This window comes from Bombina bombina, chromosome 1 (assembly GCF_027579735.1).
Source record: "Bombina bombina isolate aBomBom1 chromosome 1, aBomBom1.pri, whole genome shotgun sequence".
NCBI classification, from domain to species: domain Eukaryota; kingdom Metazoa; phylum Chordata; class Amphibia; order Anura; family Bombinatoridae; genus Bombina; species Bombina bombina.
Window position 1 is genome coordinate 1,491,680,075 of NC_069499.1, and position 23,397 is coordinate 1,491,703,471.

Below are 23,397 nucleotides of genomic sequence, written 5' to 3' on the forward strand. Positions count from 1 at the left end.
AACATAGGCATACGCATGTGATACAGTGTTTAATTCAATAAACAAAAAGTGAAACAAAAACCAGTTTGTGATTACCAGGTCAATAAAATCTGGATTATAGTAGTTCTGTTTGGTGGCGTCTCCTGTCAAGCTGATGGTATATAAGTATTTTGTAAGCTGCAAACTTCTGAACACTTTGCATGACATATTGAGGAACTCCCTTGACAATTTGCTTGCTGACCACGAGTGCAGCGGCTGCTGCAGTCATTTATTTCAAAGTGGACACAAGCAAGCTGCATGAAGCGCTCAACTGGACATTTGTTTTTCAACCTTGAGTGCAGCAGATGCTGCAGTCTTACTGTCCAAAGGACATATGAGGACTGATGTCAGGCGGTCCGGCTTATTAAAGCCTTAACTAAAAGTGCAGTGTATAATGCATGCATCAGCTACTTGGTTCTTCAATAAGGACTGCTTATGAGCCGAGTCTCTTAAAGAGACACTAAAGTCAAGATTCTTTAAGAGCATGCAGTTTTAAAGACACTTTCCAATTTACTTCCATTATCACGTGCAATGCCTCAGAGGTTAGGTGACCATATTGCCACTTTAAAAAGGGACACACATGAAAAATACATGTCAGGGTTCTTAGACAAAACATTTCTTTAAACAGCCCTGACATATGTATTTTTCATATGCGTCCCTTTTTAAAAGCGGCAATATGGTCACCGTTACTCAGAGGTAACTTTCTAGGGAACAAGCTCCTACTGATCATGTGCACAAGCTAAAAAGGGTATACGTATAATAGTTGTGATTGGCTGATGTCTGTCACATGATACAAGGGAAAATGGGAGAAAAAAATAAATGTGTCTGAAAAATAAAATCTACTGTTTATTTGAAATTCCGAGTAGGTGTTAAATCGTCTTTTTTATTATGCACGTGTTAATTATGCAATTCTACTGCATAGAACTGTCCTTTAATGAATTTTACATACAGGGACAAATACTTTTGATGCACTTTATTGACTGTGTACTTGAGACATACCATAAGGAATTAGCCAATAACAAACTAAAAGCTTTGGGCTCAATACGTCTTAACAGTTTGTATGTACCAACAACGGAACATCCCCATTCATATATGTTCTATGTGAGACGTAACTCTTCTTACTAGCAGCTGGTTGCTTTTACATACTTACTATTTTCACATGGCTTATACGCCAGCTCTATACTTAACTAATTTGAGCTCGGCAATGGTGATGTATCCAATGTTGTAAATATTTGTGGTTAACTTATTTTTTTAGGAGAATTTATAAAATAATATAAAAAAGTATTAATAAAAGAACTATTGATTATAAAAAAAATTAAATTAAATTAAAAAGGAGTTCTGTATCCTCTTACTTTTGTATGACTATTATATATTTATTTATTTAAGGGTTTGCACCAAACATATCAAGTATATCTAATAGAAATATGCCATTATATTTTTCCTCTCTCCAATTTGACTATATGAAATGTTGACTGCATTGACCTGGTGCTATTGAGCCTAACTTGTAACAGTGACAATCGATGGTATTTAAAAGGGCTACAAGTGAGTGTTGAAGAATCTTGTATCCAGTGATCTTCTGTATGTATCTTGGCATTTATATTAGAACAAGACTACAAGATATGGTACCAAGAGATATTTTATACGACTGCCTTCTAAGATGGTTGTTTTTAGGGCTGCAACTAACGATTATTTTCATTAAAAAAAATAAATCGGCCGATTAATCGATTGACTAATCGACTAATCGGATAAAAAAAAGACTCAATAATTGTTTCCTATATTTTAAATAAAATTCACATACTGAGTGTAGCAAATTATAAACTTCAGACTAAAACTTTTTGCCTGCAGCAGAGAAGAGGCGCTCAGATGGTGTTGAGGTGTCTAAGATGTATAATTAGGGGTTTGCCAAAGTGGGATATTTATCTTTTTTTAGTTTTTCCAATGCAAAGTGTTTTCCTCCTTGGCAAGGGGCCTCTCAATAAAGTAAACTTGGACTTCATTCTAACATAAAAAATATCTTGAATATCTATATGCAATGGTAAATAACCAGCTATAAAATTAGGGTAAAATATCTAGTCTGCTCTAAAAATAACAGATATACTTAGAGGTTGAATCTGGTACATATCACAATTTATTAAAAATGTAAAAAAAAATAAAAAAAAGTCAAAAAGCACTAAGGACTTTATATCAATAACAGGACAAAGCCTTACACATTTATCTATACAATGCACAATTATTAGCGGATCTCTTGCTATTGCTGATTATATGTAAACATATAATAGTGCACCTCAATTCAAATAACAAATCCCATCAATCTAGGGCTATGTGTAAACAACAAGCTCGTCACTATATCATGCAAAGCATAGTCCTAAATCACCTGATTTAATATAAACAATCCAAATAATGACTCCTATTTTATTTCTGGGTTGCACATAAGCCAGGAGTAGTTGTAAACGTAAACATAAACGTATAGTGTCCTGTAAAAGTGAAAAGTAAAGTCTGTAGACGTCCTTTAGGCTAAGGACATAACCTTAAAACACAATACCATGTGCAGAAGCTCATTGGAGTGAAGCAGTTGGTGCTGTGCACAGATCAACTAATTACAAACCAAAAATAGACAGATTTGTTGACAACTATTTTCATAATCGATTATTATCGATTATAACGATTAGTTGTTGCAGCACTAGTTGTTTTGAATCTTTTTCTTGAGGAAAATATAACTGCCCATGAATAAAAGTATAGGAGGAGTAAGGAGATCTTTATATTCCTAGATATTTTAAAGACTTGTGTTACCTTTTAAATGGGCATATTTTCACTAAGTCTGGGAATTACAGTCAGGAATAGCTGGTTATTTCACATTTTTAATAAATGATGTAATTCTAGACAAGCCCAAAATCTTTAAATTCTTAAACCAGTTCAGGTATAAATATTTTGGGGTCTGATTTGAATGAATCACCTGCATGCATGTAAAGTCCCCCCCCCCCCCCCCCGATTTTAACAGCCATGCTCTCCATGGTTCCAAATATATAGAATTGTGCATTTGTATGGTTCTGCTTCCGATACAGAAGGCAGTCTGATCATCATTAAAGGGCCAGTGTAGTCAACACAAAATACAATATTTTATTAAAGAATAAATGTATAAATAAAATGTCCTATTGGCACATAAATTACTTAAGGGACACTCAGGTTAAATTTTTATGATTCAGACACAACATGTAATTTTAAACAACTTTCCAATTTACTTCCATTAAAAAAAATGTGCACAGTCTTTTATATTTACAATTTTTGAGTCACCAGATCCTACTGAGCATGTGCAAGAATTCACAGACTATACGTACGCATTTGTGATTGGCTGATTGCTATCACATGGTACAAGGGGAGTGGAAAAATTCATAACTTTGAAATTTGTTATAAAAAAAAAAATCTACTACTCATTTGAAGTTCAGACTAAGTGCTATTGCATTGTCTTCTTATCTTGCATTTGTTGATTATGCAAATCTAATGTGTTGACTGGTCCTTTAGGAAGCCTACACAGCAAGTTGAAATAACCTTAGAAGTCAGAAGAGAGGTAACGGTGCATAAGGAAATAAAGCATGGTAACCACGCTACTGTAGTTGTACTTAGCAGTTTAATGTCCCTTTAAAAGGGTTATGAAACCCAAACATTTTCTTTTGCGATTCGGACAGAGCATACAATTTTTATACTTGTTCAAAAGACAAAATGCTAGAAATAAAGATGAAAAGAAAGCAGACAGTTATTCAGAAAAGCATTACGTTTCACAAAAGTGAATTATATACATGGAATTGAAGGTTGACAAATGTATATGAAATTGAAAAGCCAGCAGAATACGGAGTCAGAGACGAAACCCACAGAGATACAAGTAAGTATATATAGAAGTAATGTTTAAACGGCCAGTAAATACTGTACATTTGCATAACCAATAAAAAGACAATGCAATAGCACTTAGTCTGAACTTCAAATGATTAGTAGATTTTGTTCTATAAAATGTCAGTTATGTCTATTTTCACTCCTCCTGTACCATGTGACAGTCATCAGCCAATCACAAATGCATATATTCAGTGAATGGTGACTCAAAAAGTGTAAATAAAAAAATAAGATTAGTAATGTCCAATAAAGTACATATTTACTATCGTATAGGAGTCACCAATAAAATAGTGGCTTAGTCTGAAGCAATGCTTAAATGTGAGTCGTGTTTCTTTCAATAAATTCAAATGAAGTATACAGCCAGCTTACCACGCTCCCCAGGGCTGACCCCTTCGACTTTTTACCTTCCACTATGTGCAATGAGTTTTGGAACTTTTAATGGATTATTGAAATAAAGGATTGATTTTACATATATCTCCGAGTTGGTGCTCCTGCCTCTTTTTGTTTGTTTATAAAAAGATTATGCACATTTTGTTAACCCTTTGAGTGCTAAGCATTATCCCACCGGGGTGTTAAGCTGGATTTTAGGGTTTTTTATTTTTTAACTTTTTTTTTCCAGATCCCCAAGACTTATACTGTTGGAAAGGTTAGGCGATTACCTTTCCAACGGTGAGTCTTGGGGGTCTGTAGCTGCTTAGATGCCTGAGATACAGGCATCTAAGCAGCATGCCCCATTTCCTTATACTGTCTATTGTGAATTTAAAATAAAATAGCGCGGTGACGCCATCACGTCATTGAGCGCGACGTCATTGCGCAAAATGCGATGCCTGTCACTATGCAGGCCCAATCGCCGGGGTAGGAGCTCCCAGATCTCCCTCAAGGTGGGAGAATGCTAGCGACGGCTCTGAGCCGTCTTCAGCACCTGACAGACAATTACGACGGCTCAAACAACTTTCTAATTTACTTCGATTATCAGATTTTCTTGTTATCCTTATTTGAAAAGCAGAAATGTAAGCTCAATAGTGTGAATGTGTCCATTAGCAGGAGCACTATTTCCGGTCATGTAGTGCTTCAAGCATGTGTACGCTACCTAACTAGGTATCTCTTTAACAAAGAATAAGAATTAAATAAATTAGATAATAGAAGTAAATTGGAAACTATTTAAAAATTGTATTATTTATCTGAATCATGAAAGAAATGTTTTGGGTTTAAAGGGACAGTCAACACCAGAATTTTTGTTGTTTAAAAAGAAAGATAATCCCTTTATTACCCAATTCCCCAGTTTTGCATAACCAACAGTTATAATAATACACGTTTTACCTCTGTAATTATCTTGTATCTAAGCCTCTGCTGACTGCCCCCTTATTTCAGTTCTTTTGACAGACATGCAGTTTAGCCAATCAGTGCTCACTCCTAGGTCACTTTACGTGTTATCTATATGAAACGTTAACTAATGCCCTCTAGTGGTCAAAATGTATTCAGATTAGAGGCAGTCTTCAAGGTCTAAGAAATTAGCATATTAATCTCCTAGGTTTAGCTTTCAACTAAGAATACCAAGAGAACAAAGCAAAATTGGTGATAAAAGTAAATTGGGAAGTTGTTTAAAATTACATGCCCTATTTAAATCATGAAAGTTTTTTTTGGACTTGACTGTCCCTTTAATGAAAGTAAATTGAAAAGTTGTTTCAAGTCAAAGTTAAACTTTCAGATCATGCAATTTAGTGTCCCTTTAAAGGAGCACGAATCACAAGATTTGTAAAGCCCTGGATAGAAACACATACGGACTGGGCTTTCTCATTCCCAATGCCAATTTTCAAATTCAAAGGGAACAGAAAAGTCAAAATTAAACTTGGGATTCACAGAGAGCATGAAATTGTGAACGTTCCAATTTGCTATTTTGTGAAAATTGCTTCTTTTTTTTTTTTTTAATATCCTTTGTTGAAGAGTAAACCTAGCTGCAGGAAAGCACTGTTTGGGAGCAAGCCACACACATCTGGTGAGCGACTGATAAGAGGTATATATTTGCAGCCACCAATCAGCAGCTAGTAGTGCATTGCTGCTCCTGTATGTTTTATGCAAAGGATACCCAGAGAACCAAGCAAATTTGATGAGTACATTTGCAAGTTGTTTATAATTCCATGCTCTTTTTGAATTATGAAACAAAATTTGTTTTTATAGTACTTTTAGGCTGCTAGTTCTTCATTTCTTTTAATTGAAAAGAAATTCCAAACTCAATGATCCCTTACACAAACAAATGTCGTCATTGCGTTACCTTTTATATTCTGTACAGAACTTTTGTAAACCACCCGGGCCAGTTCACCTTTAAGGATATCTTCCGAGTAGCCAGCTTCACCCTGCCAAACACATAGCACAAACATAATATGTACACACAATAACAGAGTATCTTTTTCACTTTATTGTATTAAATATAACAAATGAAAGAAAACATAAAACTGTATACAATAATAAGGTGTAAGTTCATTTACTGTATTGGTTAGTGCAACTAGAAAGTGTATAATTTGTGCTTACTATATCTATCTTGGCTCTCTCCAGTTCATCTTTCTCTTTCCTCTGCTTCTCTGCATTCATCAGCTCCATCCGAAAATACTAAAACCAACAAAGGTACAGACACAAAATCGATTAGATTCTCTAGCAAATTATGTTGCTGAAACAGAGGGATTGGGCCTTTCCTTTAGAAACCTGCCTGTCAATAGGCTTGGACTTAAGTATAGAAACTTTCAGTATAGGTGGGGATAACACAGACTGAATCAGCTATTTCAAACAATGATATGGGGGGGGGGGGGGGGAAGACATTTGATAAGGAGGTCAAATTTAAATAGGCATGTTCTTATGAAAAAATGTGTTGAGATTTCAATGACCAAACTAGCTTTTTCAAATACAAAAATAAATGGGTTTAACATTAACCCCTTGAGTGCTAACGACGACTGAGCCGTCGCAGAGTTTCCCACTCCGGTGCCAACGACGGCTCAGAGCCGTCGCTAGCACTCTCCCACCTTGAGGGAGATCTGGGGGCTCCCACTCGCGGTGACGTCACGCACAATGACATGATGACGTCACCGCCCAACTTTATTTAAAGTTCACAATGCTAAGTATAGGAGCAGGGGGCATGCTGCTTAGAAGCCTGTATCTCAGGCACCTAAGCAGCTACAGACCCCCAAGACCCACCGTTGGAAAGGTAATCGCCTAAAAAAAAAATATATATATATATATATATATATTTTAAAAAAAAAAAAAAACAACCTTAAAACAGCTTAGCATCCAGGTGGGAAAGTGCTTAGCACTCAAAGGGTTAAGCATCTCAATTTTGCAGTGTCCCTTTAAAATTAAACTAGTAGTACGAGGAGAGGGGGTTCAGTTCCCTGTAACTTACTTCTTGATATACTTTGGAACTTTCTGGATGGAATCTCAAGGCTCTGAGGAAAAGGTGTCTTGCGCTTTCTGATGACAACTGATCCTCCATTTCGTACTTGGCTGCCATAATCCACAAAGCTACAGTAACCAAAGAAAAATTAACAGCATTATAGAAAGAAAAACCTATGCAATTCAGACTTCTGCAGAGAATTTGTGAGCTATTAAAAAAAAGGGACGTTTTTGTCTCTGTTGCATTTAAAAAAGGCAATTTTAAAAATGACATAAAAACAAACAAAACAATTGCTTTTGTGCTGAAAAGTAAAACTAGCAACCAACACTAAAAAAAAAAAAAAAAATCTTTAACTTGGCTCATATTCACCAATTAGAATCCTCCTCTTCTTTCTGGGTAGTTGACAATAATAATAATCACTCAAAAAAACACTTTAGAAGTGTCGGTGTTACTGGAGGTCTCTCCTACTCTTAGTTATGCCCAGTAAAAAATAGAAATGGAACCTGGTGAATATTAAATATGGACAAGAGCCAAGATATTGAAATGTATGTTAATTTCTAGTTATTTTGGCTATCCCTGAAAAATATTTCACCAGTTAGAAGAGAAAAAAAATAATCCAGTAGCTTTGACTCAAAAATACTGACAGATAAATAACAAAAAGTCCTGATGGAAGGATATATAAGGCTCTTCTGCTCACAATGCGTGATGTTCAGATACCGTTCTGGCAAATGTAACTACCACTAAAAAGATACCCAATTGCAAACACTGCTGCCATAGACCTACGTTTACTCTCAAACAAAGGATACCAGAAAAACAAAGCAAATTTGATAATAGAACTAAATTGGAAAGTTGTTTAAAACTGCATACTCTATCTGAACCATGAAACTTTAATTTTGACTTCTCTCCCTTTATTTCGTCACTTTAAAAAGGGACATGAAACATTTTTCTTTAATTATTCAGATAGAGCATTAAATTTCAAATAACTTTCTAAATTTACTTTATAACATTTTCTTTGTACTCTTGGTATCGTTTGTTGAAAAGCAGGGACATAAGGGTGTGCACAAGTCTGGAGCATTACATGACAGCAATTTTGCAAGAATGTTATTCATTTGCAGGAGCACTAGATGGCAGCACTGTTTCCCGACATGTAGTGCTCCAGAAACCTACTTAGGTATGTATAAACAAAATAACATTGGAACAAAGCAAATTTGATAACAAAAGTAAATTGGAAACTATTTTTTTTATAAAATTGGATGCTCTGTCTAAATCACAAAACAAGATTTTTGGCTTTTATATCCCTTTAAGATAAGAAACCAGAGTGAAACCTCGTGTTAATGTTAAAATAATGCATGAAGCAGATCAGATCATCCAGAACTAGTTCCCAAGGCCGTACTACTGATCTTTATGCTGGAGGATATTAGAAAGACGAGAGATCAAGGTTTCCTTTAACCATTTTATACAGGAAATCACTGAAATAGCAGAAACTAGCTAGCTCAGTAACTATACTGCTAGAACACTAGTTTTTAAACCGGTCCTCAAGTCTCCCCAACAGGCCAGGTTTTCACGATTACCTTGGATGAGAGCAGTTAAAATAACCATGTTTATTAATCAGCTGATTGTTTCACCTGTGCTCCAGTTTAGATATCCTCAAAAATATGGCCTGTTAGGGAGGCCTAAATACAGGTTAGAAAACCAGCGTGCTAAAACGATCCTTCACTGTCCCAGCTGAGTTTGCTTGAATCAAACGAAGATTACCTAGTCTGGCTCTGCGTTTAGAATGTCTCTGGATAATGTTCTGAGTTTCGTCAACATTGTATCATAAGTTTGATGAAATTAGAAAACAGGTTTGGGCGGACTGGGTGACCAGCATTTCCCCTTTTTCTTCTCTTTGTCAGATATATAGGGAGAGGGAACAACTTGTACATGAATTTGATTATTAGATTGGTTATCTGGTTTATGACATTTATGTAAATATGCACATTTTTCTTGCAAATTGTAAAAGAGGAAACATTTACCATCTTTTTGTTATGTTATATTTATTTGTGCTATTAGACTGTAATGTAAAATAAATCTATCTAAAGAAATAAAAAACAAATACAAAAAAGAAAATAGGATTGTCTGAGACAAGTTTGATTCTTGTTAGATCTCTGAAGTATTTCTGGAGTGCATATGCTACCTGGTCCATGTGACCACATGTATAGGGGAAGCCATTTTTTCTCAACATTTAATTACACATTCTTGTTGGGAGTGCTTTTGATTGTGCCATGTTGAACAAAAATGAAATGAGATCCTGGATCCTATTGTAAAGCGAGTGACTAATTTGGTAAAATATTTAGGGCCCTCTAAAATAGTATGCATTAAAAGGGACATTAAACAGTAATTACATGCTAGATAGAATAATGCATTTAAAGAAAAGGATTAGTCTGAGAACAACATCTAAATGTATTTTTTAAAGTTTCATTAGCCATTTAAATATTTTAAAAAAATAAGTGTAAAATCTTAGTGTGTATAACACAATGGGAGCTGCCACGTCGTAACTTAGGTTACCTTCTCTGCTGTGGCGAATCAGAGAGTTATAAATAGCTCACTATAGTGTGCAACCACTTCCATTTCTAACAGGAATTTAAAAAGTTCACAAATTAAAAATGGAATTACAGGAAAAGGGGACAAAAAAAATAATGAAAGTATTCTGCAGAGTTTTGGGGTTTTTTGTTTGTTTTTTTTATATACGACATATTTTATATTACCATCTCAAAGGGTTTAATGTCCCTTTCAGCAAGTGAATACTCACAAACATCATGCACCTAACAGGTGCCAGAGGAATGATACGAAGGTAGTAGTAGCCCTTTGACTAACTGAACTTCAGTCTCTGATGTAACAGACTAGAGACTGCAAGAATCGCCACTCGTCCATGAAGAAAATTCCTTTAAATTACCCCAAATAACTTGAGTTGCTTGGGATATAAAATAGGGGCACAAGTCAACAGGCTCCTAAAAGTAATAGGAGTTAAGTAGCAACGCATTTCTCTGCTGTAATTCAGATCATGGTAATCATCACCATCATCTTGATAATGGAGAGGCTGCATAAAGATCATAACAGCTGAACAACAGCAGTATAACAATCAACAGGACATAGAGGACGACAAACAGAATCAAACTGCATGATTACGGAGTATGCAGTACACAAGCCTGCAAAGCTACTAAATGCCTTCTTCACTGATAAGAAGAGTCTTAGTCTTGTCTAAACAAACAGAACTAAGAATAGGATGGATCTCGGGTAACAATGCCCCTTTTAAAAGTTTTTTTTTTTTTTTCCATGTTTGTGAATACTTAAAGGAAAAGTTAACTATAAACGTACCACTATGCAGCCTCTTAAATAACTTTGAATTGTAGTTAGACCTTCATTCATCATTTTTTTAGATCTTAACTAGTAAACTTAAAATTCTACCTTCTAAACCGATAGCTTCTCACGCCGTAACTCTGCCTGGCTCAAAAAATAAATAAATAAATAAATAAATAGTGTTTTCGAATGACAAATATCTTTTTAAAAGTTTTTATTAGTCTCCCACTGGCGTCCCAACTGACTCGCTCTACGCCCACAATTCTAAAATGCACATCTCATGGAAATCTCGACCTGTATAGATGCGCGCTCATGAAACGCGCATGCACATTCTCTACTTGATCTTCAATTTAGGATTGTCGTTCCGGCAGCATAAAGTAGCGATCCAAACAATTACTTGTTTCAAAATATTATCAAATAGTAAGTATGGTAGTATATTTATAAAATGACGAGACCACAATCATTCATAACCCCATGAGAGGTTCTGGCATGGTGGCGTGTTTCAGTTTGGGTATTTTGACGGTGTCCTTGGTGAGGTTTGCCAGGTGTTTGGTATCTGAAGGTGTGTGCGCCATGTTCTCAGCCATATGATACTGTGTTTATTTGATTGAAAAAATGTGATAAGGTTTCATGTCAATGTACTGAGCAATTCTTCAATGTTTAGAGCCGTCATTAGCACTCAACTACTTTTTTCCAATCTGGGGGCCTCCACCAGCTCCTACCCCGGAGATCGGGCCTGCATAGTGACAGGCATCGCCGGGGCTTCCCGTTACGTGCGGTGAAGTCACGCGTGATGACATCACCGCGCAACTTTATTTAAAATTGTCCATACAAAGTATAGGGAAAGGGGGCATGCTGCTTAGAAACCTGTATCTCTGGGATCTAAGCAGCTACAGACCCCCAATACCTACCATTGGAAAGGTAATCACCTAACCTTTCCAATGGTATAAGTATTGGGGATCTGGGGGAAAAATAAAAGTTTAAAAAAAGTAAAGTAAAAAACAGAAAATATAGAATTCAGCTTAGCACTCAAAGGGTTAAAACAAAATTGGAGCTATATAACAGTGTTCTTTCCATAGACTTTCCCAAGGATGGAGCCGTTTATTTTTGCCAATATGTTATTTCTACATTGCATTTACCTAATCTTTAGTAAGTTGAAGATAGTTGCACCCTGGTGAATTTTGTTCGAAGGCACAGGAACCAAGAAGACATTCGCTTACACGAGAATGAATCTACCGATTCATTGATTCAATATGTATCACATGTATGACTGCGGCAAAGTGTTTCTCTACGCATGCGCACTTTAATTAAGCTTCACATGAACGCGCACAGAGGTACATGTAAGAGCGGGTGGGACTGCTTACGTGCAAAGAAGTAAAAGCAGGAAATGAGCAGGTGGGCGGAGGAAGCACTTATAACGGTATGGGATTAATATATAAAAAAAAAGAAAAAAAAAGTTGTCTTTTGAAAGTTAGTGACTGTTAATCGAAATAAGATTAGTGAATGTCATTGATATTGAATAGAAAAATTTACTTTCACTTTAATGCCATTAATAGAGCTGTGGGAGTTGCCCTTATTCACCAGAAAAACGTTTATTCCAGACTTTCAGGACCAGTAAATACAGTAGATTTGCATAATGAACAAATGCTTGATAAAAAGACAATGCAATAGCACTTAGTCTAAACTTCAAATAAGTAAAAAAAAAAAAAATTCTACCAAATTTCAAAGTTATATCTATTTCCACTCCTCCTGTAACATGTGACAGCCATCAGCCAAATCACAAATGCATATACGTAGAGTCTGAATTCTTGCACATGCTCAGTAATTTATGTTTTCCTTCTTAATACAGGGAGAATCCACAGCTGCATTCCTTACTTGTGGGAAAATTATAACCAAGCTCCAGAGGACACTGAATGCTACAGAGAGGCGGCCTCCTTATCTGAGGGCATCACAGCCTGCCAAACCCTTCCTCCCGAAGGCTGCTTCCACAGAAGCAAATAATTTCGTTAAAATTTTTTGGAAAAAGGAATGTAAGGAGGCCCATATAGCCACCCTACAAGTCTGATCCATAGAGGCTTCATGTAAAGGGCCCAAAATGATGACACTTCTCTCGTACAATGAACCTTAGGAGGCTTGTGTCCCGCTGTGTCATATGCCAAGCGGATGATACTCGACTAATTGATAAGGAAGTTGAAGATGCCTTCCAACCCTTACGCTTCCAAGATAGATAACAAACAGAAAAAAAAAATCTGTCTATTCCTAAGTAGCCTGAAGATAAAACCTCAAGGTACGAATCCATATTATGTGGAAAACTTTCCTTCAAAGAAGAAGGAATAGGACATAAGAAAGGAACCACAATCTCTTGATTGAAGTTGTGAATTGACACAACCTTAGGGAGGAAATCCTAACTAGGTTCGAAGAACAGCCCTATTATCGTGGAAACACCAGATAAGGAGGGTCGCATTGTAAGCATGCAATCTCAGAGAGACTTCCACATGCAGAAGCAACAACTAATATCAACCTCATGCATAGGCTCAAAAGCAGCCCAATGCAAAACCTTAAGAACAAGATCTAAGTTCCAAGGGGGAGCATCAGATCTACACCTCGACCTGATCGTAGTCAGAGCCCTAACCAAAAACTGTACATCCGGAAGCTCAGCGAGACTTGAAGCCTAGCTATGACCTCTAAGACCCATGGATCCAGTACGTCCCTAAACCAAGCGACTGAAAGAGCGATAGACTGTCCCCAATGTGATCCAAGATAGGACCTGGAACCGGCCCCTCTTGCCAATCTAGTTTCGGCGGGCCTCTGCTCTGCTTGGAATTATACCAGGACTGAGACGGCATTCAAAAACACTTAGATTGTTCCACTTAGCGGAGGTCTCTGACGCTGGGCATTAGCCGGACTAATAGAAAGAAATTTGTCTCTTAGATTTGCTTTCTCATCTAACGGTAAAACTGTGGAATAGCGAACCAAATTAAAGCTCTCTCACAAGAAGAAGGAAAGATTAGCTTCAGAGTGATACAAGGCCTGAACAGAAAAACCTGAAGCCCTATATTTGGGGCAAGTAATCTATGAAAGGCACAGAAAAAGAATTATAAGCTCCAAGGTCTTAATTATTTCAAGAAAATATTGGAGGTAACTATCCCCTTGAATCGAGACAGATGCTCCAATAGGAAGTCTCCAGAAAAATGCGACAATCCAATTCATCAGTACATAAGATATCCCTTGTGATGAAACAGCTTCATAAAAAGAGCTTCCTCTTATAAACAAGAACTCTAAGATAAACTATCCTTAAAACGGAATAGTAAGACTATAGGCAAGTGCACAAAAAAAATGATAGCCAAGTAGGGATGGGCAAAACAACCCCCCCATCGAGCCCGGAACCGGGAGTCTTAAAGAAAAAGGAAATAGACTAAAGGAGAGAGGATTTCCATCCTTCTCCACCCATTTTAATCCATTTCACCCTCTGATTTGGGGCTCTGAGATTCGACTGGTGGATCAGTACTAGGAATCTCCAATATTGACAAAACCTCTCAGAAGGAAGCGCAGGCGTGCTACCTTAAATCTAAAGTCGAAACCCTCCTCTGCTGGAGGAGTTGAAGCAGCAGACTCCGACCCAGAAGGTCCGTACTTGGAAGCCATAGAGAGAATCGCATCCTCAGATGACTGATCGGATACAACCGCAAATTTACATGATGCTCCCTGCATGGATTAACCCTTCGTTGGCGCGTAGCAGTACGAGGCAAAGTGGCTAAGGCTGCAGACATCGCCATACAGAACTACGCAGTAATGTCTGGTCGAAAAAGGCCCCCTCCAGGTGGAGGATTAGTGGTGCAAGGGGAAGCTGCATGTGTAGGATAAGATGAATGTAGGGGACACACCTCACGGGACGAAGAGTCCTCAGAGGCAGAAGGCACCTAACATCTCAACATTGGTTGATGAAAACATCCTGTTGTAGCATATGGAACATAATTGAGAGGGCTGGATTACCCTGGCCTCCTCACAATATACACAGGTATTGAATTCAGTCGTAGAGGACTCATCCTCTAAAAAAAAAAAAAAAAAAAAAAAAAAAAAAAAAATATCAGAATCCTCCATAACTATGTAACTTTTATATATAGTTAAATAAAAAACCACCGGCAGCTATACCCCCAATGGCTGGGGCACTCACCACCTCCTATGACCCAGACAGAGTTGGAGAAAGCTCTCCAAAGTCAGACGGTTAGGAATAGAAACCGTGACCACTCCCGGTCACACGGTGCGCAATGCAGGACCGCCCATGATAAATGAAAAGTGTGCCAAGTTTAATAAAAAACTGTGCAGTAAAGGAGCAACCTGTACGTTCCATATGAGCCCAAAACATCTCACCCATATAAGCAGCATAAATCACATAAACAAATATGATTAACACCCCACTGTTCAATGATCCCCCCCACAGGAGATATTAACCCTTGATTCCATAAAGATAAAGGAGTCCCACTGTGACCCTGTCTTCTAGCGTTAACATATGTGTAAAAAATGAAACGATCTTATCAGAATCTATGCCGTGGAAAAGTAACACGGTCCTTCAAGTGTTACAGACTGTAGCATCGCTTCTGACATGTACTTAAGTGATGAAAAGCAGGCAGCGAAACTCGTCAACACTGATTGCTTAAGAGCTGTTAATATGAGTCTGGATGGATTCAAAGAAAGACTCTCCCTGCATCTCCAGACTAACTTTCATCAATGCTCTCACTGAGAGGCTGAAAAGACTACTTAAAACGCAGTCCCATATCGAAGGGTAGATACCCTTCCTAAGGAACTACTCCGAAATCTTCTGACACGTCTCTGCCAACCTCCTGTGACGAAAGGCAAGGAATGACTGGGGGATGAGGGAAGTGGGGGAGGTATTTAAGCCTTTGGCTGGGGTGTCTTTGCCTCCTCCTGGTGGCCAAATTCAGTATTTCCCACAAGTAAGGAATGCAGCTGTGGACTCTCCCTGTATTAAGAAGGAAAGTTTAATTTTGACTTGAGTTTCCCTTTAAACAACTTCTGGTCAGTGCCCTTTTATAACGCTGTTATAGCACCTGTACAGTCCCAGTATACAACTGACATTGTATGTCCCTTTACCCCTCTTCTACGACCCCAGAGGCAGAACTTTTTTTTCCACTTTCTGCAATCAGAATTTTTTAGTGAACATTTTTCTGCAGGTCCGTTTGAAATTACATTTTAATTTAGGCAGTTAAACTAAAGCATTAATCAATGCACTGTCACTTTGCAGTGCTACTCTGTATTTGACTATACACTTCAAACAGAGCTTCACTCTGGCTGCATTATGTTAAAGAAAACATACACATTGCAGCCTGATGTGGAGCAGCGCTGCAAAGTTAAAGTGCTAACAGTTCCTGCTTGTGTTCTGTTCTTTCTGCAGACATGCTGCATTTTCTGCAATGACATCTCAGATCACAGCATGTTCTGCCTTGGGGTTTACGACCACCATAAAAACAAACATGCATCAAAATGAAAAGATTATTTTACACATCAGATCTGGCCTCAATTACTTTTTGGGCTCATAATTGCCTCCGACTTTAGATAATCCATTTAAATAAAACAAAATGTGTGATAGCGGTGACATTTGACAAATTGACTACACAGCCATTCAAATAAAAACTTTTTTTTTCCTTTTTCAAAACAACGGACACGTCACTCCCACTTCTGAAATATCAGCATAAAACTCTAAAATGTTCTTGTGGCTTGCAGCAGTTTTGCAGGGTTCCCCCTTCTCTGTACAATACAGTATAAGTTAGGATGATTAAGCCATTAGAAGGCTTCAACGCCCAAGTCATTAACCACAATCTTCAACAAAATCTTTAAGCAAAATGATCATTACCTGGTTTATCAGGGTGTATCGCCAACAAAGCTGCAAATGTTTTACTCATCTGGAATTTGCAGTTCTGAAAATGAAAAATATGGGGGGGGGGTTCTCATTTATTTTTAATAAAAGATAAATATCAAAACTTCCAGAAATAAAAAAGGAAAAAATTTAATTATTACCCATTTCTTGCAAAATGCAACATGTGACATCCAGAGTTGCAGGTCTTCCTGGAAACAAAATTTACAGCACGTAGATTAAATTGGGACACTAACAACAAATTTTATGCATGAGAAATGTATGTTTATAAAGTCTCCTAACATATGTAGATTATAGAATGTTCTTGTTCCTCTAGAAGATGCAGCCACAGTTTAGACAAAAAGAAGCGTTTTATGATTTTATATAAAAGTATTTTTAAAGTGAATAATATTTAGTGTATTCATTAAAATGTTGCTTCATCACTCATTGTTGTATTTAATATGTAGATTTTCCAACATTAAACAATCAGGGACATTAACCTGCTGGGCACAAATGCAATAACATGGTTACTACTCATATTTGTTTTTCATTGTGTCCTTACAATTCTCCTCTCTCTTATTTTTACCCCTTAACAGTGTCGGTTGGTTAAGCTCAATTTTGGAGCTTAAAGGGACACTAAACCCCAAAAAATTATTTCATGATTTAAGTAGAGAATACAATTTTAAACAACATTCCAATTTACTTCTATTATCTAATTTGCTTCATTCTTTAGATATCCTTTACTGAAGAAACAGCAATGCCCATGGGTGAACCAATCACACAAGGCATCTATGTGCAGCAACCAATCAGCAGCTACTGAGCCTATCTAGATATGCTTTTCAGCAAAGTATATCTAGAGAATGATGCAAATTAGATAATAGAAGTAAATTAGAAAGTTGTTTAAAATTGCATGCTCTTTCTAAATCATGAAAGAAAAATTTTGGGTTTCATGTCCCTTTAAGTATTCTTGCACTCTATGATGGAAGAGGTGTGCACTCAGTTGCCAGTGTTTTAACAAGCGTATTGTGCAGTTTGAGGTTGCATGCATGATAGACACACACACAAATACTCAATTCCAGCTGAAATTACATTAGATAAAAACCATGGGCTTTTTACCTATGAAAATGGCAAAACTTTAAAATTCTTGCTACCTGCTATGTATTTTGTGTGATAACCAAAAGTCACAATATACCTAGAGCTGACAAGAGAACATAGTATAGAATAAAAAAACTAATAGCAATGTGAGCAGTAGCCATTCTGTTGAAGTTGGGGACGGCAGTTTAAAGGGACACAGAATTGCAAAAAGAAAAAATACTCAACGTAATCTGTTAGAGCATTATATTATTGCACTGTTGGTTGTATATAACCCCTGCAAAGGGATTAAATGCATAGTTAAAAGTTAGTTCCAGAGCAGCAATGCACTACTGGGAGCTAGCTGAACACATCTGGTGAGCCAATGACGAGACATGTGCAACCACCAATCACCAGCTAGCACTCAGTAGTGTGGTACATGCACACTTTTTTTTTCAAACAAAGGATAATAAGAGTACACAGTTAATTTAAATAGAAGAAAATTTTAAAGTGTCTTATAATTGCATACTCCTAATTCTGAAAGTTTACATTTTGACTTTCCTATCCAAAAAAAAAAAAAAAAAAAAGGATTCACAAATTTAAAAACACTTAAAGGGACATAATACTCATATGCTAAATCACTTGAAACTGATGCAGTATAACTGTAAAAAGCTGACAGGAAAATATCACCTGAGCATCTCTATGTAAAAAAGGAAGATATTTTACCTCACAATCTCCTCAGCTCAGCAAATTAAGTTCTGTGTAAAAAGTTATACTTCACCTGCTCCCAGCTGCAGGTAAAAATAAAAAATGAAGAAATGAACAGCAGCCAATCAGCATCAGCAGTGCTGAGGTCATGAACTCTTATTGTGATCTCATGAGATTTGACTTAACTCTGATGAGATTTCATAGTAAGCTTCCTTTACCTGATTGGTGAAATAATATAAGAGTTCACGAGGCTCATCCCTTAAGCTGTCCCAGGACAGACACACTAAATTGCTGCTTAGAAATCCTTTACAATGGGAGGTGGCTACTGAGGAACTTTTGAGGTAAAATATCTTTCTTTTTTACATAGAGATGTTCAGGAGATATTTTCTAGTCAGCTTTTTACAGCTATACTGCATCACTTTCAAGTGTTTAAACATTTGGGTATTATGGCCCTTTAATTGAAGGACAAAAGTACTTACTTTCCATTTGTTGGTTGCACGATTAAAAACCCCATGAATTCTTTGAACAACAACATATTCTATTTCATCCTTCTTGAAGGAGTATGAGATTCTCTAAAATAATTTAAAACAAAAAAAAACTGAAAACCACTAATGAGATAGAAAGATGGATCTTACAAAGATTGGCAGTCACATACATTTTGTGAAGCTTTTATAAAGAAAAAAAAAAAAAAAAAAAAAAAAACTTAGAGAGAGATAAAAAATAATTCAAAAAAATATCTATAAGGCCCAAAATGGAGCCGAAATGTATGTATGTACGTACGTATGTATAATATTCACTTACCATTCTCCTCTTCTTTATTAGTTCAAGAAGGTTAATTTCATACTAAAGAAGGGAAAAAAAACAGAAACTTTAGTAGCAAAAATATGTGAAACATAAGGCGGCAAAAACAAGGTACCAAACAGAATAATAATCATTAAAACCTATAAGAAGAAAAAATGGCTGCACACCACAGGCTCAATTAGTTAAAAAATTACTTTTACAGGGAGTGCAGAATTATTAGGCAAATGAGTATTTTGACCACATCATCCTCTTTATGCATGTTGTCTTACTCCAAGCTGTATAGGCTCGAAAGCCTACTACCAATTAAGCATATTAGGTGATGTGCATCTCTGTAATGAGAAGGGGTGTGGTCTAATGACATCAACACCCTATATCAGGTGTGCATAATTATTAGGCAACTTCCTTTCCTTTGGCAAAATGGGTCAAAAGAAGGACTTGACAGGCTCAGAAAAGTCAAAAATAGTGAGATATCTTGCAGAGGGATGCAGCACTCTTAAAATTGCAAAGCTTCTGAAGCGTGATCATCGAACAATCAAGCGTTTCATTCAAAATAGTCAACAGGGTCGCAAGAAGCGTGTGGAAAAACCAAGGCGCAAAATAACTGCCCATGAACTGAGAAAAGTCAACTGTGCAGCTGCCAAGATGCCACTTGCCACCAGTTTGGCCATATTTCAGAGCTGCAACATCACTGGAGTGCCCAAAAGCAAGGTAAGAAAGGCTGAAAGACGACCACCACTGAACAAGACACACAAGCTGAAACGTCAAGTCTGGGCCAAGAAATATCTCAAGACTGATTTTTCTAAGGTTTTATGGACTGATGAAATGAGAGTGAGTCTTGATGGGCCAGATGGATGGGCCCGTAGCTGGATTGGTAAAGGGCAGAGAGCTCCAATCCGACTCAGACGCCAGCAAGGTGGAGGTGGAGTACTAATTTGGGCTGGTATCATCAAAGATGAGCTTGTGGGGCCTTTTCGGGTTGAGGATGGAGTCAAGCTCAACTCCCAGTCCTACTGCCAGTTTCTGGAAGACACCTTCTTCAAGCAGTGGTACAGGAAGAAGTCTGCATCCTTCAAGAAAAACATGATTTTCATGCAGGACAATGCTCCATCACACGCGTCCAAGTACTCCACAGCGTGGCTGGCAAGAAAGGGTATGAAAGAAGAAAATCTAATGACATGGCCTCCTTGTTCACCTGATCTGAACCCCATTGAGAACCTGTGGTCCATCATCAAATGTGAGATTTACAAGGAGGGAAAACAGTACACCTCTCTGAACAGTGTCTGGGAGGCTGTGGTTGCTGCTGCACGCAATGTTGATGGTGAACAGAATCCATGGATGACAGGCTTTTGAGTGTCCTTGCAAAGAAAGGTGGCTATATTGGTCACTGATTTGTTTTTGTTTTGTTTTTGAATGTCAGAAATGTATATTTGTGAATGTTGAGATGTTATATTGGTTTCACTGGTAAAAATAAATAATTGAAATGGGTATATATTTGTTTTTTGTTAAGTTGCCTAATAATTATGCACAGTAATAGTCACCTGCACACACAGATATCCCCTTAAAATACCTATAACTAAAAACAAACTAAATACTACTTCCAAAACTATTCAGCTTTGATATTAATGAGTTTTTTGGGTTCATTGAGAACATTGTTGTTGTTCAATAATAAAATTAATCCTCAAAAATACAACTTGCCTAATAATTCTGCACTCCCTGTAATATGACAAGTTAAAAAGGTATAGTACAAAGAGGCAGCATAATCTGTAATACGCGTTTCGTGCCGGTACTTGGCACTTAATCATAGGAATGACTTCTGTAACACTGACCCACCATTTAAAGGGGCAGTGTCCAATCAAAGTATTGATAGTCAACATATGTTAAAACAAGCATTTAAAAACATATGGTACAATTATCACAACATGTGAACAAAAAAATCCAAGAGGGTAGCAGAGAGGGCGAACAAGAACCAAGATACGCAACCAAGTTTATAAATGCATTCAACTAAATGACTATAGCATATATTCAGATTTCAATTTAAACTTTAAGGCTGCATTACTCGTATGATAGCTAAAAGCTCATAAGGGTATCTTAAGGTGTTCAGATGACATTTTATATATTACATAGTATGCAAGGATTGATTATATCTTAATTGAAAGCTTAATCTGAATTTAATAACTATGCTTAGACAAAGGGAGAAGCAAAGTATATATACTCAAATGATCTAGAAAATCATGCTTAAATTTAAAGAAAAGACAACACTAGTAAAGGGTAAAAGCAGAGTTAATATACTCAATCCCACACAATAAGTAATTCAAAAATACATACAACGTACTGTACATAATGTATATCATATAAGTGCATGATTGATAACGTAATACAAGAATGACCCCTTACCACCTAATATATTTAAATCACACTTTAAATCACACTTTAGATAACATATTGCACAAGTTTTATCCTCCTTTTATCCTCTAAAGGTCAGTGTGTGTATAGTAAAGATTATTAATGAATACTGATTATATCATGAGTCAATTAACATAAAAACTCATATCTCACTCACGGTTTAGACCCAAAGGGGTAATAGTTTTTAGTTTATAAATCCAATATAGTTCATGTTTCTGTAGTAGTTTGAACTTGTTGCTGCCCCTTAGTGGGGAAACAGCTTTATCTATAACTAACAGTCATTTATTAGTCGTGTGTGAGATTGAGGTGCCTATGCCTAGCCACTGCTGAATCCTTATTATAAATTAAAAACCTATACTAACCTAAAAAAAAAAAAAAAAAAGGCTCTCAACAATAAGTCATGAAATACCTATGTGCTGCCATATGCTTATTGAGCGCATAGCAGTGTTCTTTAGTTTTATTAGTACAGCAAAAGGAGGCAGTTTTTTGTTTTGTTTTTAACATAGCAACAAATTAGTACATGTCATAAATTATAGCATTGATAGAGATATACATACGTATACACACCTGCCACTTTATTAGGTACACCTGTTCAATTGCTTGGTAACACAAATTGCTAATCAGCCAATCACATGGCGGCAACTCAATGCATTTAGGCATCTAGATGACGACTTGCTGAAGTTCAAACCGAGAATGGGGAAAAAAGGGGATTTAAGTGACTTTGAACGTGGCATGGTTGTTGGAGCCAAACGGGCTGGTCCGAGTAAAAAACTGCTGATCTACTGGGATTTTCACGCACAACCAACTCTAGGGTTTACAGAGAATGGTCCGAAAAAGAGAAAATATCCAGTGAGCGGCAGTTGTGTGGAAAACAATGCCTTGTTTATGTCAGAGGAGAATGGCCAGACTAGTTTGAGATGATAGAAAGGCAACAGTAACCTTAAATAACCACTTGTTACAACAAAGATATGAAGAATACCATCTATGAATGCACAACACAACGATCCTTGAAGCAGATGGGCTACAGCAACAGCAGCAGACCACACTGGATGCCACTCCTGTCAGATAAGAACAGGAAATTGAGGCTACAATCTGCACAGGCTCACCAAAATTGGACAATAGAAGATTGGAAAAACATTGCCTGGTCTGATGAGTCTCGATTTTAGCTGCGACATTCAGATGATAGGGTCAGAATTTGGTGTAAACAACATGAAAGCATGGATCCATCTTGCCTTGTATCAACGGTTCAAGCTGGTGGCGTGGGAGATATCTTCTTAGCACAATTTGGGCCCCTTAGTACCAATTGAGCATCGTTTAAATGCCATGGTCTACCCGAGTATTTTTGCTGAGCATATCTATCCCTTTTTTGACTACAGTGTTCCCATCTACTGATGGCTACTTCCAGCAGGATAATGCACCATGTCACAAGCTCAAATCATCTCAAACTGGTTTCTTGAACATGACAATGAGTTCACTGTACTCCACAGTCACCAGATCTCAACCCAATAGAGGACCTTTCGGATGTGGAACAGGAGATTTGCATCATGGATGTGCAGCCGACAAATCTGCAGCAATATGGACCAAAATCTCTGAGGAATGTTTTCAATACATTTTGAATTTATGCCAAGAAGAATTAAGACTGTTCTCAAGGCAAAAGGGGGTCCAACCCAGTACTAGCAAGGTGTACCTAATAAAAGTGGCTGGTGAGTGAGTGTGTGTGTCTGTTTAAACTGCTCCTAAAAAAAAAAAAATCAGTATCTAATTACATTGTACAAGGATTACCAGCCACATCAGCATCAGTTGAAGAAATCCAAATTTACTCAAAGTACTTGATTAAGTACCACACAGGAAAAGAAGACAAAAACAAGAAAGTAAAGTAGTAAAAAAAAGTAACCGTTAAGCTAAATTTAAAAAAAAGTGA

General features: G+C 37.0%; 1 protein-coding gene across 1 annotated transcript in view; it reads right to left on the reverse strand.

The window, feature by feature from the left end:
- Positions 1-23,397, reverse strand: part of UTP6 (UTP6 small subunit processome component) — a 77,591-nt gene that overhangs the window by 49,146 nt on the left and 5,048 nt on the right. The window contains exons 3-9 of the mRNA XM_053696379.1: positions 19,074-19,115; positions 18,752-18,844; positions 16,658-16,705; positions 16,494-16,557; positions 7,292-7,410; positions 6,430-6,507; positions 6,173-6,254 (exon numbers count right to left, since the gene is read on the reverse strand). Coding sequence (XP_053552354.1) covers positions 6,173-6,254; positions 6,430-6,507; positions 7,292-7,410; positions 16,494-16,557; positions 16,658-16,705; positions 18,752-18,844; positions 19,074-19,115 — 526 coding nt within the window. The remainder of the gene's footprint in view (positions 1-6,172; positions 6,255-6,429; positions 6,508-7,291; positions 7,411-16,493; positions 16,558-16,657; positions 16,706-18,751; positions 18,845-19,073; positions 19,116-23,397) is intronic.